General features: G+C 59.7%; 1 protein-coding gene across 1 annotated transcript; it reads right to left on the bottom strand.

The window, feature by feature from the left end:
- Positions 1–3,529: 3,529 nt before the first annotated feature.
- On the bottom strand, positions 3,530–15,880 carry ALLC (allantoicase). Its single transcript, XM_070428369.1, has 11 exons — positions 15,791–15,880; positions 14,611–14,661; positions 14,171–14,258; positions 13,435–13,560; positions 12,165–12,244; positions 10,387–10,519; positions 7,607–7,762; positions 7,199–7,272; positions 6,598–6,706; positions 5,040–5,164; positions 3,530–3,736 (listed from the first exon to the last, which is right to left on the bottom strand). Exons 1-11 carry the CDS (start codon positions 15,878–15,880, stop codon positions 3,530–3,532), a joined length of 1,239 nt encoding a protein of 412 aa, XP_070284470.1.
- Between the last annotated feature and the right edge of the window lie 4,357 nt (positions 15,881–20,237).

Here is a 20,237-nt window from a genome sequence, read left to right as displayed (position 1 = left end):
ATGCCTGCACCTGGGGCAGCCGGGGAGGCCTTTGTCCGGACCAGGTGGAGAGAAAACAAAACAAAAAACGAAAAAAAAAAAACCCGCTTACTCAATCGGTGGAGCGATAGTGCCACCTAGTGGCCAAGTCACCCATTGCACCCTCTCAATTCAACTATCAACATAGAAAATCTATAATAAAAGCGTAATATGCTAATTAGACCAGATAGCCGAACGTCCTTCCAGACGAAGCCGGGGCGGCGAGGGCTGAGGAAGCCGCCGCAGTTACCAGGGCTGAGCCCCTTGCACGAATTTCGTGCACCAGGCCTCTAGTCTTATATAATAAAAGCCTAATATGCTAAGTGTCAGGCCATCCAGTCCTCTGTCCAACCAATCAAAGCGTAATATGCTAATGATATGCTAAGGCTGCTCAACCGTTTGCTGTGACGTACAATGACCACCAGGGGGCAGACGCTCTGATCAGTAGGTCAGCTTGCTGCTGGGGTCCAGCCCATCAGGACTGAGCGAGACAGGCTGGACACGCCCTGGAGCCCTCCCATGGTCCCTCCCTGGCTGGCCAACCTCCTGTGTCCCTCCCCAGCCCCCATCATGCACCAGTGGGGTCCCTCGGCCTGGCCTGTGCCCTCTTGCAATCGGGGACCCCTCGGGGGATGTCGGAGAGCTGGTTTCAGCCCAATCCCGCAGGCCAGACCGAGGGACCCCACAGGTGCACGAGTTCATGCCCTGGCCTCTAGTGTAATAATAGGTACCTTGTTGTTCAACAGGTTTCCTGAGAAACTAGAACATGATAGATGTTGTGCTGGACATTAAAGAAATTAACCCACCAAAACCAACCTCTTAAAAAGTGACAGCCCGGCCGGCGTGGCTCGGTGGTTGAGCGTCGACCTATGAACCAGTAGGTCATGGTTGGATTCCTGGTCAGGGCACAGGCCCAGGTTTAGGGCTCCATCCCAGGTGGGGCGTGCAGGAGGCAGCCAATCAATGGTTCTCTCTCATCATTGATGTCTCTCTCTCTCTTCCTCTCTGAAATCAATAAAAAAAATATATTTTTAAAAAAAAAACACAGCAGGTCCCTCCTGTCTGAGGTCCGGTGGGCGCCTCCCACTCTACTCGCCCTGTTGGGAAGGGACCGGCTGAGCCCCGGGTGGCCCAGCACGCCGGGCACTCGGTCTGTGTCCAGTGTCGTCCCGTTTGGGTCCTTGTAGCCGGTCTGGGCGGAGGTCAGACGCTCGCTCACCCGCTGGGCCGGCTGGAAAGCTAAGGAAGGGGGTGGGGGGTCCTCCAGTTCACAAACAGGAATCACCACCCTCGTCCGCGTGAGGAATCGGCACAGGGACGTCCCTCCAGCAGCTGTGACTTACACCCGAGGTCTGCGGAAATCACCGTTAACGCAGAGGACGGTGTCCACGTGTGTGACCTCTCTTTGTGCCTCAGAAGATAAATTTTCCGAAGCCCTGTGTGTGCTCCATGCCCCCGGCTTCAAACCCAGATAAAACCCAAGATTCTAAAAATGTATTGTCACCTCACGCACGCCTTCTGCGTCTCCGTCGTCACTGCTGATACGTTTTCCCAAATCACGGAGTGACAGAACCTTTCCCAGGCGGCAGCCTCCTTCCCGGGACCAGGGCTCCTCAGGGCCGTCTAACGGAGAAACGCGCTCTCCCCGGGGTTACCTACACTCGGGCTTTAAACATTAATCCTCCACGCGCTCTAGGAATAGCGAGAGCCACAGGCAACACCCTGCTGTGCCTTGTGTGTCACTGTAACCTTCGCTCAAGCAAACAGGGCGGCAGGTGCGTGGGAGAATGAAACGCATCCCCCAAACCTGCCTCCACGCTGCAGCTCACACCCCCCGAAGGGGAACAGTGCACCCAGGTCTCTGTTCGCCCAGAAGGGGTTTCCCTGGGTTTCTCTCCGTCTCCTTCTTTATTGCACAATTGTCCTCCTTTTTAGTCTAGAAACAAAAGAAATCTGACAGGTGTCCGAAATAGAATCAGCAGCCCCTTGTGGGATCAGAGGGTGCGGCTCAGGGACTGAGCGTCGGCCTGTGAACCAGGAGGTCAGGGTTCCGGTCCAGTCGGGCTCCTGTGGGTTCGGGCTCCATCCCCAGTGGGGCCTGCAGGAGGCAGCCGGCCGGTGGTTCTCTCATCACGGATGCTGCCGTGTCTCTCTCCCTCTCCCTTCCTCTCTGCTGTCGATAAAAGTATTTTTACAACCTGGACGTCGCTGAGGAGTGGTCCCCCGCAGGAGGGGGGGATGAAGCTGACAGGAGCGCAGCTCAGCATGTGGAGGCAGCTGCGAGCAGCACGCGGGGAGGGACGAGAACAGGAGCCAACGCAGCTGCCGCACGGGAGACGCCCCGGGCGCAGGGAGGGCCGTGTCCTCGGTTCCTCATTTATCCCCAGACCGGCTGAGACCCGGCGCCTGTCTAGGTGTCACCCGCTTTCATCGTTCATGGCGCCCGCAGCCTAACGCCCGGAGCCGAGCCTCGGACGGGCAGGGCCACCAGCTCCCGGCTGCTCCGAGCGGACGGAGGGCCTCCGGTTGGGCTGCACCTGGTGCTGGCGCATCTGGGTACCGCTCCCGGGTCAAGGGTCAAGGCACCGCCCTGCGTGGCCTGTGAACCTGGGCCTGACCCGCCTCCTACACACATGGCTCTGAGTGAGTCATGTCCGTGCCCCAGACTTCTCTGCAGAATCTTCATCCTCCCCGCTCCCTTCCTCTCGCCTTCTTCCTCCCCTTCCCTCCCCCTCCCCCTCCTCCCCTCCTCCTAAGGCCCCCCTAGTGGGGCAGTTCCTGGGAACTGTCTGTCATCTGCCCATCACTCCGTAGGGCTGGCTCCATGCTCCATCCAGGTCTCGGGGGCACCCGGCCACTGGTGTCCACAGACGCCACGAGTCATCAATTAGCAACAACGAAACTGAGCATCAGTAACAAAGTATCCAGGAGACCTGGTGTCCGGTTCCGTTTATAGAAACAGTTTCGGCCAAAACCGGTTTGGCTCAGTGGATAGAGCGTCGGCCTGCGGACTGAAAGGTCCCAGGTTCGATTCCGGTCAAGGGCATGTACCTTGGTTGCGGGCACATCCCCAGTAGGGGGTGTGCAGGAGGCAGCCGATCGATGTTTCTCTCTCATCGATGTTTCTAGCTCTCTATCTCTCTCCCTTTCTCTCTGTAAAAAATCAATAAAATATATTTAAAATAAAAAAAAAAAAGAAACAGTTTCGTGACAGATGCCGACGGCCCGCCGCTGGGCCCGCACAGAACCGACAGGTGCGGACACCGTCAGCGTCCCGCGGCGTCCAATGGGGACGTCGTCCTTGCAGACTGGCCCGTCGCCCTCCGGCCAGGCCTCCCCGCCCACGGTTCCCACAGCATCACCCCGACAGCCTGTGTGAGTGACCACTTTATTCAACCGCCGGGAACGCAACCGATCTGAGATTCATTGCCCGGAGCTGCTGAAGGTGCAGGTGCTGAAAACACTTCCAAGACGGCGACTCGGTCACTGCGTGCGGCCGGCAGCTGCGGGGCTACAGGCTGGACCGGAACCCCGCCTTCACCGAGAACCTCATCATGGGCTTGTCCCGCGGCCGCAGGAGGCAGATGGAGCTGGGGAAGCCCCTGAGCCGCAGGCGGCCGACGCCCCCGTCCGGGCAGATGGTGAGCCGCGCGTGGGTGACCACGTCCTGCAGCTCCGGGGTCAGGCTGTCGAACACCTGGGCTGTGTTGGGAGAGAGCTGGGGGACGGCGCGGCCCTGAGACCCCAGGGGCAGACGGCCCAGCGCAGCCCCGGCTGGGGCGTGGGGGCCTCAGGAAATGAAAGGCCTCCACGGATAACCACGCGGCTCCCAGAGCTCGGCGGGGAGGGGAGGGAGCCAGGCGACACCATGACACCCGCCCCAGGACGTGGTGGTCACGGTTAACCCACTGGCCCGGCCGGCGTGGCTCAGGGGTTGAGCGTCGACCTATGAACCAGGAGGTCACAGGTTCCATTCCCCATCAGGGCACAGGCCCGGGTTGCGATCCCCAGTCGGGGGCGTGCAGGAGGCAGCTGATCCATGACTCTCTCTCATCACTGGTGTTTCCCTCTCCCTCTCCCTCTCCCTTCCTCTCTGAAGTGAATAAAAATTTTTTTTAAATATTTCATTCGTTAAGCCCTAACTCGTTTGGCTCAGTGGATAGAGCGTCGGCCTGCAGACTCAAGGGTCCCAGGTTCAATTCCGGTCAAGGGCATGTACCTTGGTTGCGGGCACATCCCCAGTGGGGAGTGTGCAGGAGGCAGCTGATTGGTGTTTCTCTCTCATCGATGTTTCTAACCCTCTATCCCTCTCCCTTCCTCTCTGTAAAAAATCAATAAAGTATATTTTAAAAAATATGTCATTAAGTGGACAAACTGATAAGAAGTGGCCATGGTGCCCAGCGCTGCCCCCAAGCCTTGCCTGGAGCCGCCCTCACCCTCAGCCCTGCCCACAGGGCCCCTCTTCCTCCGTCAAAGGAGGCGCCGGCATCTCAGGCCCAGCCCTGGGTGCACCCCGTTACGGCTTCCCGGAAGCTAGTTACCCCCTGAGGGTCATGTAGCGAGAAACACGGCTCTGCAGACGGGGGGGGGGGGTGGTGGGAGGGAGGGACGGAGCGAGGGAGGGAGGAGGGACGGGGCAGGTTCTTTGTACGCGATTTACAAAACATGATTGTTAGATGTGCAAAGCTATGAAGAATGGCTATTCTCTTCAGGGAGAGTGGAAGGGAGAGGGATAGACAGAGAGAAACATCGATGTGAGAGAGAACATCGATTGGGTGCCTCCTGCAGGGGCCTGACCAGGGCCCGGGCCAGGGACGGGCCTGCAGGAGCCTGTGCCCTTGATGGAGTTGACCCCAGGACCCTCTCCACTGAGCCACCCTGGCCAGGGCTGGAGCCCTGCTTCTTATCACATAAACGCACAGCTGCGTGCGTGACGGCTAAAGTGGGCGGGAGGCCTGGGCTGGACGGGCTGGGGAACGGGTGCGGGAGCCGGGCCCGAGGCGCCACAGCCCTGTCCTCACCTTCGTGGCCGGGAGCAGCGCCTTCCACCGGTGGCCTGGCAGGTCCCACTGCTGCCGGGCCATGTCCTCCTCCTCCTGGGCCGTGAGGATGCAGCCGTCCAGGCGGCAGCTGGCGGGAGCGCTGCCTGTGGGGACAGGAGAGGGGCTTTCCCACTCGGCACCGCTCCACCGGCACGGAGCAGCCGGCTGCGCGGCCCAGGGGCTGAGGGTTGGCCCTGCACCCGGAGGCCGGTGCGGTTCCGGTCGGGGCACCTGCCGGGGCTGCGGGCTCGGTCCCCAGTGGGGGCGGGCAGGAGGCAGCTGATGGATGTTTCTCTCTCTCTCTCCCTCTCCCTTCCTCTGTCTCCAAAATCGATTTGAAAAACATATTTAAACACAAAACAAACAGAAACAGACTCAGAGAGACAAAGCCCAGAGGGACGGGACCAGGAGGGAGCGGGGGAGGGGGAGGGGGAGGGGGGAGGGGAACATCGCCAATAACATTGTGGTAAGTTTTCACGAGACACTGGTGGGGCCGTCACGCGGCAAAGCCATGAAGTGTCAAATCTGCACTGTCCGCCCTGAGCTAAGTAACCAGGAGAAGACGGCGCCAGCTGCACTTAAATAAACACATTTTCTTAAAGAGCTTCTGTCCGGAGGCCCCAGAACACCCCTCCGTCCCCCAGAACGCGGTCCCGTCGGACTTCCCGGCTGACCAGCCTCCTCTCTGCCGCGGACAGCGATGCTCCTTCGGCTGCGCCGCCGTGACGCGCTGTTAATGCGTGAGCGGCCCTTTAAGGCCAGGCAGCCACAGTGTGGACATGAACCGCCACCATGTACTCAGACGGCGAGACGATCGCGAGACACGGCGCTGATCCAACTGCCACCTGACAGCCCTGGCGGGGGGGGCGCCATTGGCCGGGCGCCACCCTGTGCACCGCAGGGTCTCGGGGTCGATTCCCGTCCGGGCACACACCCCGCTTGTGGGTTTGATTCCCAGTCGGGGTGCACACGGGAGGCAACTGACCTACGTCTCTCTCTCTCTCTCTCTCTCTCAAATCAATAAAAACGTGTCCTCGGGTGAGGATTAAAAACATATATTTACCAACAAATAACAGAGGCAGAGTAACCTCTTCTGAACTTTCTTAAATAATGACACGTGAATATATAGAACATCAGGGGTGCTGGTCCAAATATTTTTTTTTACTATGGAAGTGAACAAATTTTAAAATCTGTAGCTCCTTTGTCCTAATTGTCAGCCTTGAGAAGAAATGGTCACCCCTCCCCCCTTATCTGCCAGGACGCCCCCCTATCAGAGGGCACCTCCATCCTGAGGCTCCATCCCGGGGCCTCCATCCCGGGGCCTCCATCCCAGGCCTCCATCCTGGGCCTCCATCCTGAGCCTCCATCCCGGGCCTCCATCCCGGGCCTCCATCCTGAGCCTCCATCCGGGGCCTCCATCCAGGGGCCTCCATCCCGGGGCCTCCAGTCTCAGGCTGACGCTCTATCCACTGAGCCACACTGGCTAGGGCCCTGGGTCAGGCCGATTAAACGCGTTTCCTCGTGACTTTACATTTACCTTCAAAATGCGTCGTGTCGATTTCCACTTGGGTCACCACTCCAGGGTGTGAGAGGCGGAAAACAGCCCACTCGCCCCCGAGGACGAGGAGGGCGCCGGTCTCGTCGCTCTGGAATCCAAGGGGACACGCGTGAGCCCGCGGGTGCCACGCAGAACCCGCCCCGAGGCCGGCGGGAACCGTGTCAGCAGGAACCGTGTGGGCGGGAACCCGTGTTACTGCCTCACTTCTCACTGCAAAATGGGCTCTAGGACCCGGTTTGGCAGCTGCCTCTGCGTCTGCTGCCTTCTGGCTATTCCTCAAATGCCTCACGCGGCCCTTACACTGGGAGCCGTAACGTCTATGCATTCCCAGCATGCTCTTCCTTTCTTCCCTTTTTCATTTTGGCTAATCCTCCCCTAAGGATATTTTTCCATTGATTTTTAGAGAGAGTGTGGAGGGGGGGGCGAGAGAGAGAGAGACATCCGTGTGAGACACACGTCGACTGGCTGCCTCCTGCATGCGCCCCACCGAGTGCCCCGGAGCGGAATCGAACCCGAGACCCTTGGGCCCACGGGCCGAGGCGGTTTCCCTGCTGTGAAGCTGCGAGCGGCCGGGCCTCACCTGCAGCACGGGCGGCCTGTCGGGCCTCCTCGCCGTCAGCCAGCCGTCGGCCGCGGACTCGGGCTGTCCGATGCCTGCGGGAAAGAGCGCAGTGAGGGCGGCCGGGCCAGATCTTAACCATGAGGACCGCCCCCGGGGAGGGAGCCGGCCCCGGCCCTGCTGCCCGCCTCTCCCCTGCAGCTCGTGTTCCAGCCAAGTCGCGAGCGACCCGGGTGAGGGGTTGCACGTTTCCTTTCAGACCAGCTGCTTAAGCCGGAACCACGCTACTGGCCTCCCATCGTAAGGGCACCAGGCCCCCCAGACAGACGCTTGGCCGCATCCACGGCAGGGGGCCCCTCACACCACACTGGGGGGCTCCCCTGGTGCCGGGACACCCGGATAAACGCTAGCCCTGGGGTGTCTCCTCACCTATCATCTTGTTGGGGTGCCCGAAATGGGCGTTACTGAACCCCACGCAGGCGCCCCCGCTGGCCATGGCCGCCAGGTCCACCGGCTCTTTGGGGTCGGCGGACGCCCAGTCCTTGTGTCCGACGCCGTACACCCGGAGGCGCGCGACCCCACCGTCTGGAAGGGAAGGGGCGCCCGTCAGCTCGTCGTCGGAACAGCAGCCGTTTGAGGCTCAGAAACCACAGAAGCCCTCACACCCCCCAGCCTCGCTCCTGCGCTGCCCGGGCCGGAGCCCCCGCCCCCTCTCCAAGGCCTCGGTGCCCTGCCGTCTCCCCTGGCCTGGCGCGGCCTCAGAGGGGCCCCCTCAGGCTCCAGCGCCGTCTCCTGCCCTCGCCTGGCCCCTGCCTGCCTCCCAGGGGAGGTGTCACCGCGCCCCCCCACCCCCACCCCACACAGTGACTCCAGAGCCTCCTACGAAGCGTCCAGAATCATCAGATCCCTCCAGACAGAACGCGGTGCCTGGCTGCTGGGCTGTGGCGGGCGGGTGGGTAGGGACGGGCGTGGGGTTTCTCTCTGAGACGATGAAGATGTGCTACTGCAGCCTCTGGGGCGGGCACTACACGCTCACACCGCGCGACGAGCACTGCACGCCCGGTTTATGGGCGAGTTGCTCGGTGTGTGACTGACAGTACAGCTGCTACGGAGTAAAATGAATGAGGGTTTTGTACACCCTCCCAGCGCTCACACTCCTGTGCAATCGATGCTTAGAGGCCCGGCCTCACACAGCTGGGTTCCCTCACATCCGAGGTGACCTGATCGCGTCTGACCAGTCCCTGTGGATGAGGCCTAACAGGAGAACTTCCCGGAGAACAAAAGGGCAAACACGAACCCTAACGTGCTGAGGTCCCAGCGACCAAGAAAGAAAAGGTGACGCCCGGCCGGCCTGGCTCAGGGGCTGAGCGTCCACCCAGGAACCAGCAGGTCACGGCCCGATTCCCGGTCAGGGCACAGGCTGCGTCCCCGGTGTGGGGCGTGCGGGAGGCAGCCGATCAGTCATTCTCTCTCATCACTGATGTTTCTTTCTTTTTTTTTTTTATTGATTTCAGAGAGGAAGGGAGAGGGAGAGAGAAATAGAAACATCAGTGATGAGAGAGAATCATTGATCAGCTGCCTCCTGCACGCCCCCCACTGGGGATCAAGCCCGAAACCCAGGCACATGCCCTTGACCGGAATCGAACCCGGGACCCTTCAGTCTGCAGGCTGACGCTCTATTACTGAGCCAAACCAGCCAGGGCTGAGGTTTCTTTTTAACAGCTGAACATTGTAATTGTCTTGGATGCTGTATCTCGGAGGAGCACAGGCCAGGAATTCTTGTTCCAACCAGAGTCTGGGTCTCACTTTGAGGGAAAGTACCCAAAAGCTATGAGAAGAAAGAAAGCACTCAGGGGACACACTAACCCAGCTCTGTGGCTCTGAGCAAGTCCTGTCCCCCTTCAGAACCCCACCTCCTCCTCTAGCCACCAAGAATTTGGGCCCAACACTTTGTAGGACTTTGTTGAATCTTCGGAGATAATAGACTCAGTTTCCCGCCATGAGCTTTGTCTAGAGGGGAGCTAGGATTTTTCCCCTATAAAAGGTCTCTTAAATACAAGAACATCATGTAAAAGTGAGATCTTGCTGTAGATGGGCATGTCCCAGTATTAGATGAGAAGGGGAATGAAACCACATCCATGTAAAATCTGACAGAGGACCAGGGAGAAGAAGACCCTCTTGGTCTAATGACAGGACTAAATCGGGTTCTGTTTCAAGTTGCCATTGAGCTTCTGAGTTCTTTAGGAGGAAGGAAAACAACCTCAAAGAGAATGGTGTGTGTAACGGATTAATGTCCAGAGCTTCACAGGTGCCATTTACGGCGCAAGTCTTCCTTCCTGACTTGTTTTCCATTTTCAATGGAGGGTTATGTTGAAGCAAATAGAGGAACCTGGTTTTTGAGCCTGAGTCTGAGATGCAACTGTTCAATGGGCTTTGCGGAGAAGAAACCTAAGAGGATGAGTCAGAGGAAGGGGGTGGAAAACAGACACACGGTGCAGCTTCTTCACTCAGTGAGGCAGCCCGCTCTCTGGAAAAGGACTACTAAGCCAAGACGTTCCTCAAGACCGAGGCTGAGCAGATGCCGTCTAGTCCACGGGGAGTTCTCCTGTGATTCTTTCAGAGTCTGAGAAGGCTTCTCAGGAGCCAGGCACACATCACCTTATTCCCTGTCTCTTCTCCCCAATTTTCTTGGGGGAATATTTCTGAATATTAGAGACATGGAAAGAAATGACATATTCTCCTTTTCTCTCTCCTCGTGTAGGGATTTCACAATGTAATTACAGGGAGCCTGTCGAATTCTTTCTCTCTCAATGATCAACAAGAGGCAAATGTGAGTGCTTCAACCTCAACAAGTGGTCTCAGTTGAATCTACAGCGAAAAGTAGGTGATTGAAACCCTCTACCTTAAGCCCTAAAAAAAAGAGAGGAGAAGAGTGCAGATTGGTTTGGCTCAGTGGATAGAGCTTCGGCCTGGGGATTGAAGAGGCTGCGGTTCGAATGCAGCCAAGGACGAGAGAGAGAGAGAGAGAGAGAGAGAGAGAGAGAGAGAGAGAGAAGGGGGGGGCTCCGCCGGGGAGGAGGGAGGGAGGCGCTGCCCTGAAATCAGTGAGAATATTTTCTTTAAAGAAAGGGGGACTGCATTGACGGTTTTGAACCTGCGACGTTGAGACGCAGAAGCACGGGCCGTGGAGATGGCCGCGCCCCGTTCACCTGGGAAAATGTTGAGTCTGACGTGGGTCCATTTCTGCTGGGAATTAACCAGGAAGTAGTTGTGGCCGGACGCAGGCTTCCCCAGTCTCAGCTCTGTCCTGGGAACCAAGAACTCCCAGTCGCTGGACTGCAGCTGTGGGGAGACGGGCAGCGTTAGCCGCGGCGCCGGGGGCGGGTCCCTCCCGGGGCTGGGGCGGGAGAGGGGGGTCTCTATGATGGAGGCTCGTGAGCTCTTTAATAAAAATAGTGACGAAGGTCAGGGGGTAATGAACACCCGAACACAGCCACGGGCAGGGGGGGGCCGAACACAGCCACGGGGGGCGGGGGGGGCCGAACACAGCCACGGGCATGGGGGGCCGGACACAGCCACGGGGGGGGCGGGGGGGGGCCGAACACAGCCACGGGGGGCGGGGGGGGCCGAACACAGCCACGGGGGGGGGGGCCGAACACAGCCACGGGGGGGGCGGGGGGGGCCGAACACAGCCACGGGGGGGGGGGCCGAACACAGCCACGGGGGGCGGGGGGGCCGAACACAGCCACGGGGGGCGGGGGGGGCCGAACACAGCCACGGGGGGGCGGGGGGGGGCAGCAGGCTGGGCAGGGAGGGTTGGGGATGAAGGCCCAGGCCCGAGGCCCCCATGCCTTCCCTAGATCAGCGGTTCTCAACCTTGGCTGCACATTAGAATCACCTCGGAATCTTTTCAAAATCCTGATTTCTGGGCCTCATCCTCTGGAAATTCTGTTTCTTTGTGATGGGGTGGGGCCACAACATTAGTAACAAAAAAACAGAATTTCCGGAGGATGAGGCCCAGAAATCAGGATTTTAAAAAGATTCCCAGGTGCTTCTAAGGTGCAGCCAAGGTTGAGAACCGCTGCCCTGGATGATTCTCAGGAAGGAGCCGCCGGAATGGGGATGTGGACGTTCGAGTACAATCCTGGGCCCTGCCCGCCCAGCGTGGCTCAGTGGTTGAGCATTGACCTATGAACCAAGAGGTCACGGGTTCGCCCCGGCTGGTGTGGCTCAGTGAATAGAGCGTCAGCCGGCCAGCAGACTGAAGGGTCCCGGGTTCGATTCCGGTCAAGGATGGGTACCTCGGTTGCAGGCTTGATCCCCTGTCCTGGTCAGGGCAAGTGTGGGAGGCAACCAATGGATGAGTCTCTCTCACATCGATGTTTCTCTCTCTCTGTCTCTCCCCTCCCTCCACTCTCTCTAAAAACCAATGGGAAAATACCCTCAGGTGAGGATGGACAAAAAGAGGTCACGGTTCCGGTCGGGCACAGGCCCGGTGCGGGCTCATCCCCAGTGGGGGGCGTCAGGAGGCAGCGAATCCATGGTTCCCTCTTATCATTGATGTTTCTATCTCTCTCCCTCTCCCTTCCTCTCTGAAATCAATTTTAAAAAATTAAAAAACCAAGAATGTGCCAAAACAAAGTCCCAAACTATTCGTTTTATTAAAGTCATCAGGCAGCAAGTTCCCGTGTCAAATTCCCGTAAAAGTGCTTTACGCGTCAGTTTCTGCGTTTGGCTCAGAGCGCGGCACGGGCAGGGGGTGGGTCCGTGCACCGGTGAGGGGCGCGGCCCTCAAGCCCACGGCCACGCCTTCCCTCGGGCGCCGCTGCACAGGCCACGCAGGAACCGTCCGACCGGCTGCGAGGCGGCCGGGCAGGTGCCTGAGGTGCGGCCTCCCAGGTGCGCGTCCCCCCCCGGGGCAGCCAGGCCTGCGGCCCCTCCTCACGGTCCTCAGCCTCGGACGAGACCCCCCTGTGTGGCCACGCACCTTAGCGACGGCGTCCAGCTCCTCGGCGGTGGCAGCCACTCCCATCCTGACTCCTCTCGGGGGCATTGCTGGTTCTTTACCTGAAGTTAGAGCGACCGTTTAGGGTTCAGGGTTCACGTTCAAAATCAAACAGAATCTGCGCTCGCCCAGCCGGCGGGGCTCAGGGGTGACCGTCAGCCTAGGAGCCAGGAGGTCACGGTTCGATCCCCGGTCGGGACACGGGCCTGGGTTGCAGGCTCAATCCCCAGTGCGGGGCGTGCAGGAGGCAGCCGATCCATGGTTCTCTCTCATCAATGACGCTTCTCTCTGTCCCTCCCCCTTCCTCTCTCTAAAATCAATAAAAACATATATTTAAGTGAATAAATAACCCTGCACTCGTAGAGGGGGTATGGAAACTGTCATTTTGCCAAATAACACAAATGGCGTTTCCTGAGTCGGAGTGTCACCCGGTGGAAGCCGCTGGCTGTGTGAGACACCAGCAGCCATTTCAAAAGCAGTGCGGCCGCCGCGCCTGCTGGTCCGCTCGCTCGCCAGCACCGGGACCGTTTCCAGGTGAAGCCACACTCAGCGAATCTGTCCAGGACCAGAGCTTTCACAGGGCCCCCCGCCCCCCCCAGGGCCGTTCCTGGAGCTGCCTCCAGGGCGTCCCTGCGTCCAACCAACCGACCGGGGGGGGGGGGGGGGGGGGGGGGGTGAGAAATGGAAGCAGAGGCACAGGGGCCGAGAGAGCGTGCGTCTGGCCTGAGGCACTTCCTGCTCCCAGAGTGACGCCCCCATCATCACTAAATGTCCAGCACCCTCCCCCTGTCTTTCCGGAGCGGCGCCTCGGATGCCAGCATCTTTAAGCATCAACTCGCCAGCGGACATGACTTACATTCCTACATACGTGTCTGTCCACACGCATGATGGCACTTATTCTCCAAAGTTCCTTCCGGGACCAACATCAGATGTTGGCGGTGAAGGGCCGGAAAGGCGGGTCTATCTGAGGAGCCCTGTGCCTCCGGGCCCGGCCTCCTGCCCACCCCCCTCCCCCCGAGGAGGGCACCCGGAGAGCCCGCTGGAGAGTGTGGGGATAAGGCCGGTTCAAAGGACACTGTTCAGCTCACAATCGGAAATCACAGAGCAGGCGTGGGAATCCGAGCTCGAAGGCCGTGGCCGCCCAGTGGCCTTGACTGGCTGCTGAGCCCGTCCGGTTGGAAACGCATGGTCAGGGGGACGGCTGAGCCTCCCGACCCCACGGAGCCGCCCAGGTCAGAGGTTCCCACGGCACCTTCTTCCAGGTTTGCTGCTTGGATTGAAATCCGAGGGGCGTAGCCTCCCGTGAAGTAGGAAATGTCCACGTCCAAGCCCCGGATCAGGCCCTGGACCCCCAGCCTGACGATGCACCAGTCGTGACCTGCGGGACGCACAGGACAGAGCAGCCGTCACGTCCAAGTCGGCCGGGGAGGCAGGGGACAGAGGACACTAAAACGCCAATGACTAGCCCAGCCGGTGTGGCTCATGGTTGAACAGGGTTCGATGCCCGGTCAGGGCACAGGCCCGGGTTGTGGGCTCGATCCCCAGTAGGGGGTGTGCAGGAGGCAGCCGATCCATGATTCTCTCTCTCTCCCTCTCTCCATTCCTCTCTCTAAAATCAATAAAACAACACCAGCCCTAGCTGGTTCGGCTCAGTGGATAGAGCGTTGGCTCTCTGAAGAGTCCCGGGTTCGATGCCAATCAAGGACATGTACCTCGGTTGCAGGCTCAGTCCCGGCCCTGGTCAGGGCTTGTGTCGGAGGCAGCCCATGCCTGTCTCTCTCACATCGCTGTCTCTCTCTGTCTCTCCCCCTCCCTTCCACTCTCTGAGAATCAATGGAGAATCGCCCTCAGGTGCGGATTAACAAACGCAAACAAACACACAACAAAGATCAGACCCAACGTGTGCCCGGCTCTCCCACAGCCGTGTGTGACAACACGTGGTCCCCACGCGCCCCCCCCCCCCCCCCCCCGGGAGGGCCCTCACTCACCTGGAGTCCTCCTGCGTCTGGTCTCCCACCCGTCCGTCCATCTCCCAAACTCGGTGTATTTACGCTCTTCAGAACGCGGGCTGTCACTCTAGGCCAAGAGGCCGGACGGGTCAGTACCTAACGTCGTGCTTTGTTTTAAAGAAACACGTCCTGCCCTCTGCTTACTAAGCAGGTAAACACTTCCCCAAAATGCAAGATGTGATCCACTTTTCTCCCCAACTCGGATGCCGGCCTCCACGCGAGGGGCAGTGGGTGAGCGACTCAGTAACTCCCCCTCACGCCACGCGGCCCCCAAGCTCCGGTCGCATCCGAGTCTGCGCTGACCTCTACACGCGTGTGCTGTCCTCTACCCCCGTGACCCGCCCCCCGGCCGGGAGGGTGTGCGTTCTCGTGGGCCCGCAGCCACTGCCCGTCAGCACCGCCGCTCCCGTGCACCGTACCTTTATCAGGTTTTCTGCAGGAGCAAAAAAGTCATCTGTTGCAAACAAAATCTAGGCAAATAAAGAAAGAAGATAAAAGAGCTGTAAATTAAAAACCACTTCATTCCATGTCCTGTGAAGCTCTGTGAGCCGCAGCAAAAGAAACGCGTGAAAGGGCCCCGGGGAAGAGAAATGACGCGGCATTGAGCCCCGGCGCTTGGGAAGTGTCTCGATTTCACCCCTGCCGCCCCCTCCGCCTCCCCTCCCCCCCTTTGCTGCGTCCCCTTCACCATCTGGACACCAGGGCACTAACTTCCCACAAAATAGGCAGCTGCCCGGCCGGCGCGGCTCAGGGGCTGAGCGTCGACCCCTGAACCCAGAGGTCACGGTTGGATCCCGGTCGGGGCACAGGCCCGGGCTGCAGGCTCGACCCCCGAGGGTCATGCAGGAGCAGCCGTCAATGATTCCCTCTCATCATGGATGTTTCTCTCTCTCCCCCTCTCCCTTCCTCTCTGAAATCAATAAAAATGTTTTTAAAAAAGAAAGAAAGAAAGAAGAAAGAAAGAAAGAAAGAAAGAAAGAAAGAAAGAAAGAAAGAAAGAGAAAGAAAGAAAGAAAGAAAGAAAGAAAGAAAGAAAGAAAGAAAGAAAGAAAGAAAGAAAGAAAGAAAGAAAGAAAGAAAGAAAGAAAGAAGAAAGAAAGAAAGCCGGGCCTGTGCCCTGACCGGGAATCGAACCGTGACCTCCTGGTTCATAGGTTGACGCTCACCCACTGAGCCAGGCTGGCAGGCAAAGTAGGGCATTTTGAGGGGGTGGGGGTGGGGGCCGGGGGTGCTTCAACTGGCACTAAGAAAGCGCCCTGCGCGCTCCTGAGACCTCAGCGAGTCCGCCCATCGCTGGGCCTTCCTGCCTTGGCCACGGGGACCCCAGGCCTCCAGGGCTCCCACATGGAGGCCCCGCCCTCGGCTGCACACACCGCATGGGACAGTGCCTTCTCTTCAAGGTGCAAGATGGTCTTTGTCGAACGTCAGGCAAGGCCGCCCCTGGCGTTCCCTTCCACAGGGCCTTGGGGGGGGGGGGGGGGGCCGGGAGGGGCCCTGCGCCGGGCCCCTGCAGCTCGAACTAGTTTCTCGCAGCGGGTGGTCCCCGCACAGCCTCGCGGCGTCCCGACCAACCCTTCCTCCCGAGAGACACCTGCTCACCTTGCCTCCCACGGACTCGGACGCCATGTCGATCAGCTGGACGAAGTCCGGAGACCGGGCCAGCTTCCCCTCCCTGGGAGAGTCCACCATGCTTCCTGGAGGGCGGTGGGGGGCGGGGGGGCTCGGTCAGCGCGGCTGTGTGGGCTCCCGCCGGGTCAGAAGGGTTCAAACAACACGCATGCTGTCGGGTGGACGGGCACTGCCTCCGCCCAGTGACCCTCCAGGTGAATTAAAGGCGACTTCAGCCCAGAAGGCACCGCTCAGTGAACCAGGGGGTCACGGCTCGATTCCCGGTCAGGGCACAGGCCCAGGGTACGGGCTCCACCCCAGTGTGGGGCGTGCAGGAGGCAGCTGTCCATGACTCGGCCATCATGGATGTTTCTCCTTCTCCCCTCCCCTCCCCTCTGACATCAGTAAAAATAAAGGTTAAAAATAATAATAAGTGAATAAACCAGCAACGCATCCTCACCAGCAGCCGGGAGCCCAGGCTCTAGGGTCAGATTCCGTGCTCTGCAGACGCCAGCCAAGGTCTCATGGCGCTCGCTCGGGGGGCAGCAGGAGAGAACTCAGGGCCTGGGGGCCTGGGGCCTGGCTGGGCCGCTGATGTCACAAGGGCTCGGGGAGGTTTCTTTTTAACAGCTGAACATTGTAATTGTCTCGGGTGCTGTATCTCAGAGGAGCACAGGACAGGAATTTTGTTCCAACCAGAGTCTGGGTCTCACTTTGAGGGAAAGTACCCAAAAGCTATGAGAAGAAAGAAAGCACTCAGGGGACACACTAACCCAGCTATGTGAGTCTGAGCATCACCTCCCATCACCTGCCCTCACCTGCCCTCACCTCCCATCACCTCCTATCACCTGCCCTCACCTCCCATCACCTGCCCTCACCTCCCATCACCTGCCCTCACCTCCCATCACCTGCCCTCACCTCCCATCACCTCCCATCACCTCCCATCACCTCCCATCACCTCCCATCACCTGCCAAGGTCTCATGGCGCTCGCTCGGGGGCAGCAGGAGAGAACTCAGGGCCTGGGGGCCTGGGGCCTGGCTGGGCCGCTGATGTCACAAGGGCTCTGGGAGGGGCAGCCCCTCCCTGGAGAGCCCCCTCCCCCCCCCCCCCCCCCCCCCCCGCAGTCTCTGCCAGAGGCTCCTGTGGAGGGAGTGGATGGCCGGTCCCTGTCACAAACATGACCTGGGGCCACAGGCACCAGGCCCTGATGGCAGCCCCTCCCTGGCTGTGCGGAGCCCCTGCCCAGGGCATCCCTCGGAGGAAGCCTGGCGTCCAGAAGGCTCACCTGCCACAGGAGACAGCTCACCTGCCACAGGTGGGCAGCGAGCGCCACCTCCTTCGGCTCACGGCCCACATTAAGGTCGAAAAGCCTGCGGCTCACCAACAAATATATTTTTGCCAATCTGACCAGAAAATCGCTATAATTTTGATTGATTTACAAAAAAATCTACACTAATAAAAGAGAAACATGCAAATTGGTGTCACTCTGCCTCACCCACCAGCCAATCAGGATGGCTATGCAAATTAACCCAACAAAGATGGCAGTTAATTTGCATATGCAGGCACGGAGCAAAGACTGAAGGCACCACCTGAGCGAAGACTGAAGAGGCTTGGCTTCGCTGCGGCCGGTGGGTCCCGGGTGCCAGCAGCCAGGGGAAGGCCTATTGCACGAATCTCTTCGCGCTGGGCCTCTAGTATAATGATAATTACCTACCCTCTTTGCTCCGAAGTGACTTTTAAACAATCAGATGCCTGTACTTGGACATAAGGATTTCTGGTCCCAAGAACTAACCAATCAGATGCAACCTTATTATGCAATGTGATCAATGGATGCGATTCTATCATAGAACCTACGTATGGATGGATGGTTCCAGTCAGAGCATTCATGTCTGTTGGCTGTTGGCATTTTTATTTTTTATTTCAGAGGGGGAGAGAGGGAGAAACATCAATGATGAGAGAGGGTCATGGCTCAGCTGCCTCCTGCACGCCCCCCACTGGGGATGGAGCCCGCAGCCAGGGCCTGTGCCCTGACCTGGAATTGAACCCTGACCTCCTGGTTCCTAGGTCGAGGCTCAACCACTGAGCCATGCGAGCCGGCCCCTTTCTGCTGGATTTGGATTCTCCTGTCTGCAGCTAAGAAACGCCCCAGCCCTTGGCTCCCATCTGCTGACCTGAATTGGGTCACACCTGGTGGCCCTCATCTGCCACCCTCCCCCCCAGGAAGCATGGTGGGTGCGCTGTCCTAGACAGACCCGGAGGGGGCACCCACACGGAGGGGGCGGCTGGGAGAGCCATGTACAAGTCCCAGTGCAGCAGGGACCAGACGCTAGAGAGCCACTGGGCACCCACCGGCCCGAGCCGCCCTCACTTGCCCTCACCTCCCATCACCTGTGCTCACCTCCCATCACCTCCCATCACCTGCCCTCACCTCCCATCACCTGCCCTCACCTCCCATCACCTCCCATCACCTCCCATCACCTCCCATCACCTGCCCTCACCTCCCATCACCTGCCCTCACCTCCCATCACCTCCCATCACCTGCCCTCACCTCCCATCACCTCCCATCACCTCCCATCACCTGCCCTCACCTCCCATCACCTCCCATCACCTCCCATCACCTGACCTCACCTGCCCTCACCTCCCATCACCTCCCATCACCTCCCATCACCTCCCATCACCTGCCCTCACCTCCCATCACCTCCCATCACCGCCCATCACCTGCCCTCACCTCCCATCACCTCCCATCACCTCCCATCACCTGCCCTCACCTCCCATCACCTCCCATCACCTCCCATCACCTGCCCTCACCTCCCATCACCTCCCATCACCTCCCATCACCTGCCCTCACCTGCCCTCACCTCCCATCACCTCCCATCACCTCCCATCACCTGTGCTCACCTCCCATCACCTGCCCTCACCTCCCATCACCTCCCATCACCTGTGCTCACCTCCCATCACCTCCCATCACCTCCCATCACCTGCCCTCACCTCCCATCACCTCCCATCACCTCCCATCACCTCCCATCACCTGTGCTCACCTCCCATCACCTCCCATCACCTGCCCTCACCTCCCATCACCTCCCATCACCTGCCCTCACCTCCCATCACCTCCCATCACCTCCCATCACCTCCCATCACCTCCCATCACCTGTGCTCACCTCCCATCACCTGCCCTCACCTGCCCTCACCTCCCATCACCTCCCATCACCTCCCATCACCTGTGCTCACCTCCCATCACCTGCCCTCACCTGCCCTCACCTCCCATCACCTCCCATCACCTCCCATCACCTGTGCTCACCTCCCATCACCTCCCATCACCTCCCATCACCTGCCCTCACCTGCCCTCACCTCCCATCACCTGCCCTCACCTCCCATCACCTCCCATCACCTGCCCTCACCTCCCATCACCTCCCATAACCTCCCATCACCTGCCCTCACCTGCCCTCACCTCCCATCACCTCCCATCACCTCCCATCACCTCCCATCACCTCCCATCACCTGTGCTCACCTCCCATCACCTGCCCTCACCTGCCCTCACCTCCCATCACCTCCCATCACCTCCCATCACCTGTGCTCACCTCCCATCACCTGCCCTCACCTGCCCTCACCTCCCATCACCTCCCATCACCTCCCATCACCTGTGCTCACCTCCCATCACCTCCCATCACCTCCCATCACCTGCCCTCACCTGCCCTCACCTCCCATCACCTGCCCTCACCTCCCATCACCTCCCATCACCTGCCCTCACCTCCCATCACCTCCCATAACCTCCCATCACCTGCCCTCACCTCCCATCACCTGCCCTCACCTCCCATCACCTCCCATCACCTCCCATCACCTGCCCTCACCTCCCATCACCTGCCCTCACCTCCCATCACCTCCCATCACCTGCCCTCACCTCCCATCACCTCCCATCACCTGCCCTCACCTCCCATCACCTCCCATCACCTGCCCTCACCTCCCATCACCTGCCCTCACCTCCCATCACCTCCCATCACCTGCCCTCACCTCCCATCACCTCCCATAACCTCCCATCACCTGCCCTCACCTGCCCTCACCTCCCATCACCTGCCCTCACCTCCCATCACCTCCCATCACCTCCCATCACCTGCCCTCACCTCCCATCACCTGCCCTCACCTCCCATCACCTCCCATCACCTGCCCTCACCTCCCATCACCTCCCATCACCTGCCCTCACCTCCCATCACCTCCCATCACCTGCCCTCACCTCCCATCACCTGCCCTCACCTCCCATCACCTCCCATCACCTCCCATCACCTGCCCTCACCTGCCCTCACCTCCCATCACCTGCCCTCACCTCCCATCACCTCCCATCACCTCCCATCACCTGCCCTCACCTCCCATCACCTCCCATCACCTCCCATCACCTCCCATCACCTCCCATCACCTGCCCTCACCTGCCCTCACCTCCCATCA

Source organism: Myotis yumanensis, unplaced genomic scaffold (genome assembly GCF_028538775.1).
Source record: "Myotis yumanensis isolate MYYU_CA2020_CCGP unplaced genomic scaffold, mMyoYum1.0.hap1 SCAF_11, whole genome shotgun sequence".
Classification (NCBI taxonomy): domain Eukaryota; kingdom Metazoa; phylum Chordata; class Mammalia; order Chiroptera; family Vespertilionidae; genus Myotis; species Myotis yumanensis.
Note: the sequence above shows the minus strand (reverse complement) of the source record. Positions and strands in the feature narration are given on the sequence as shown.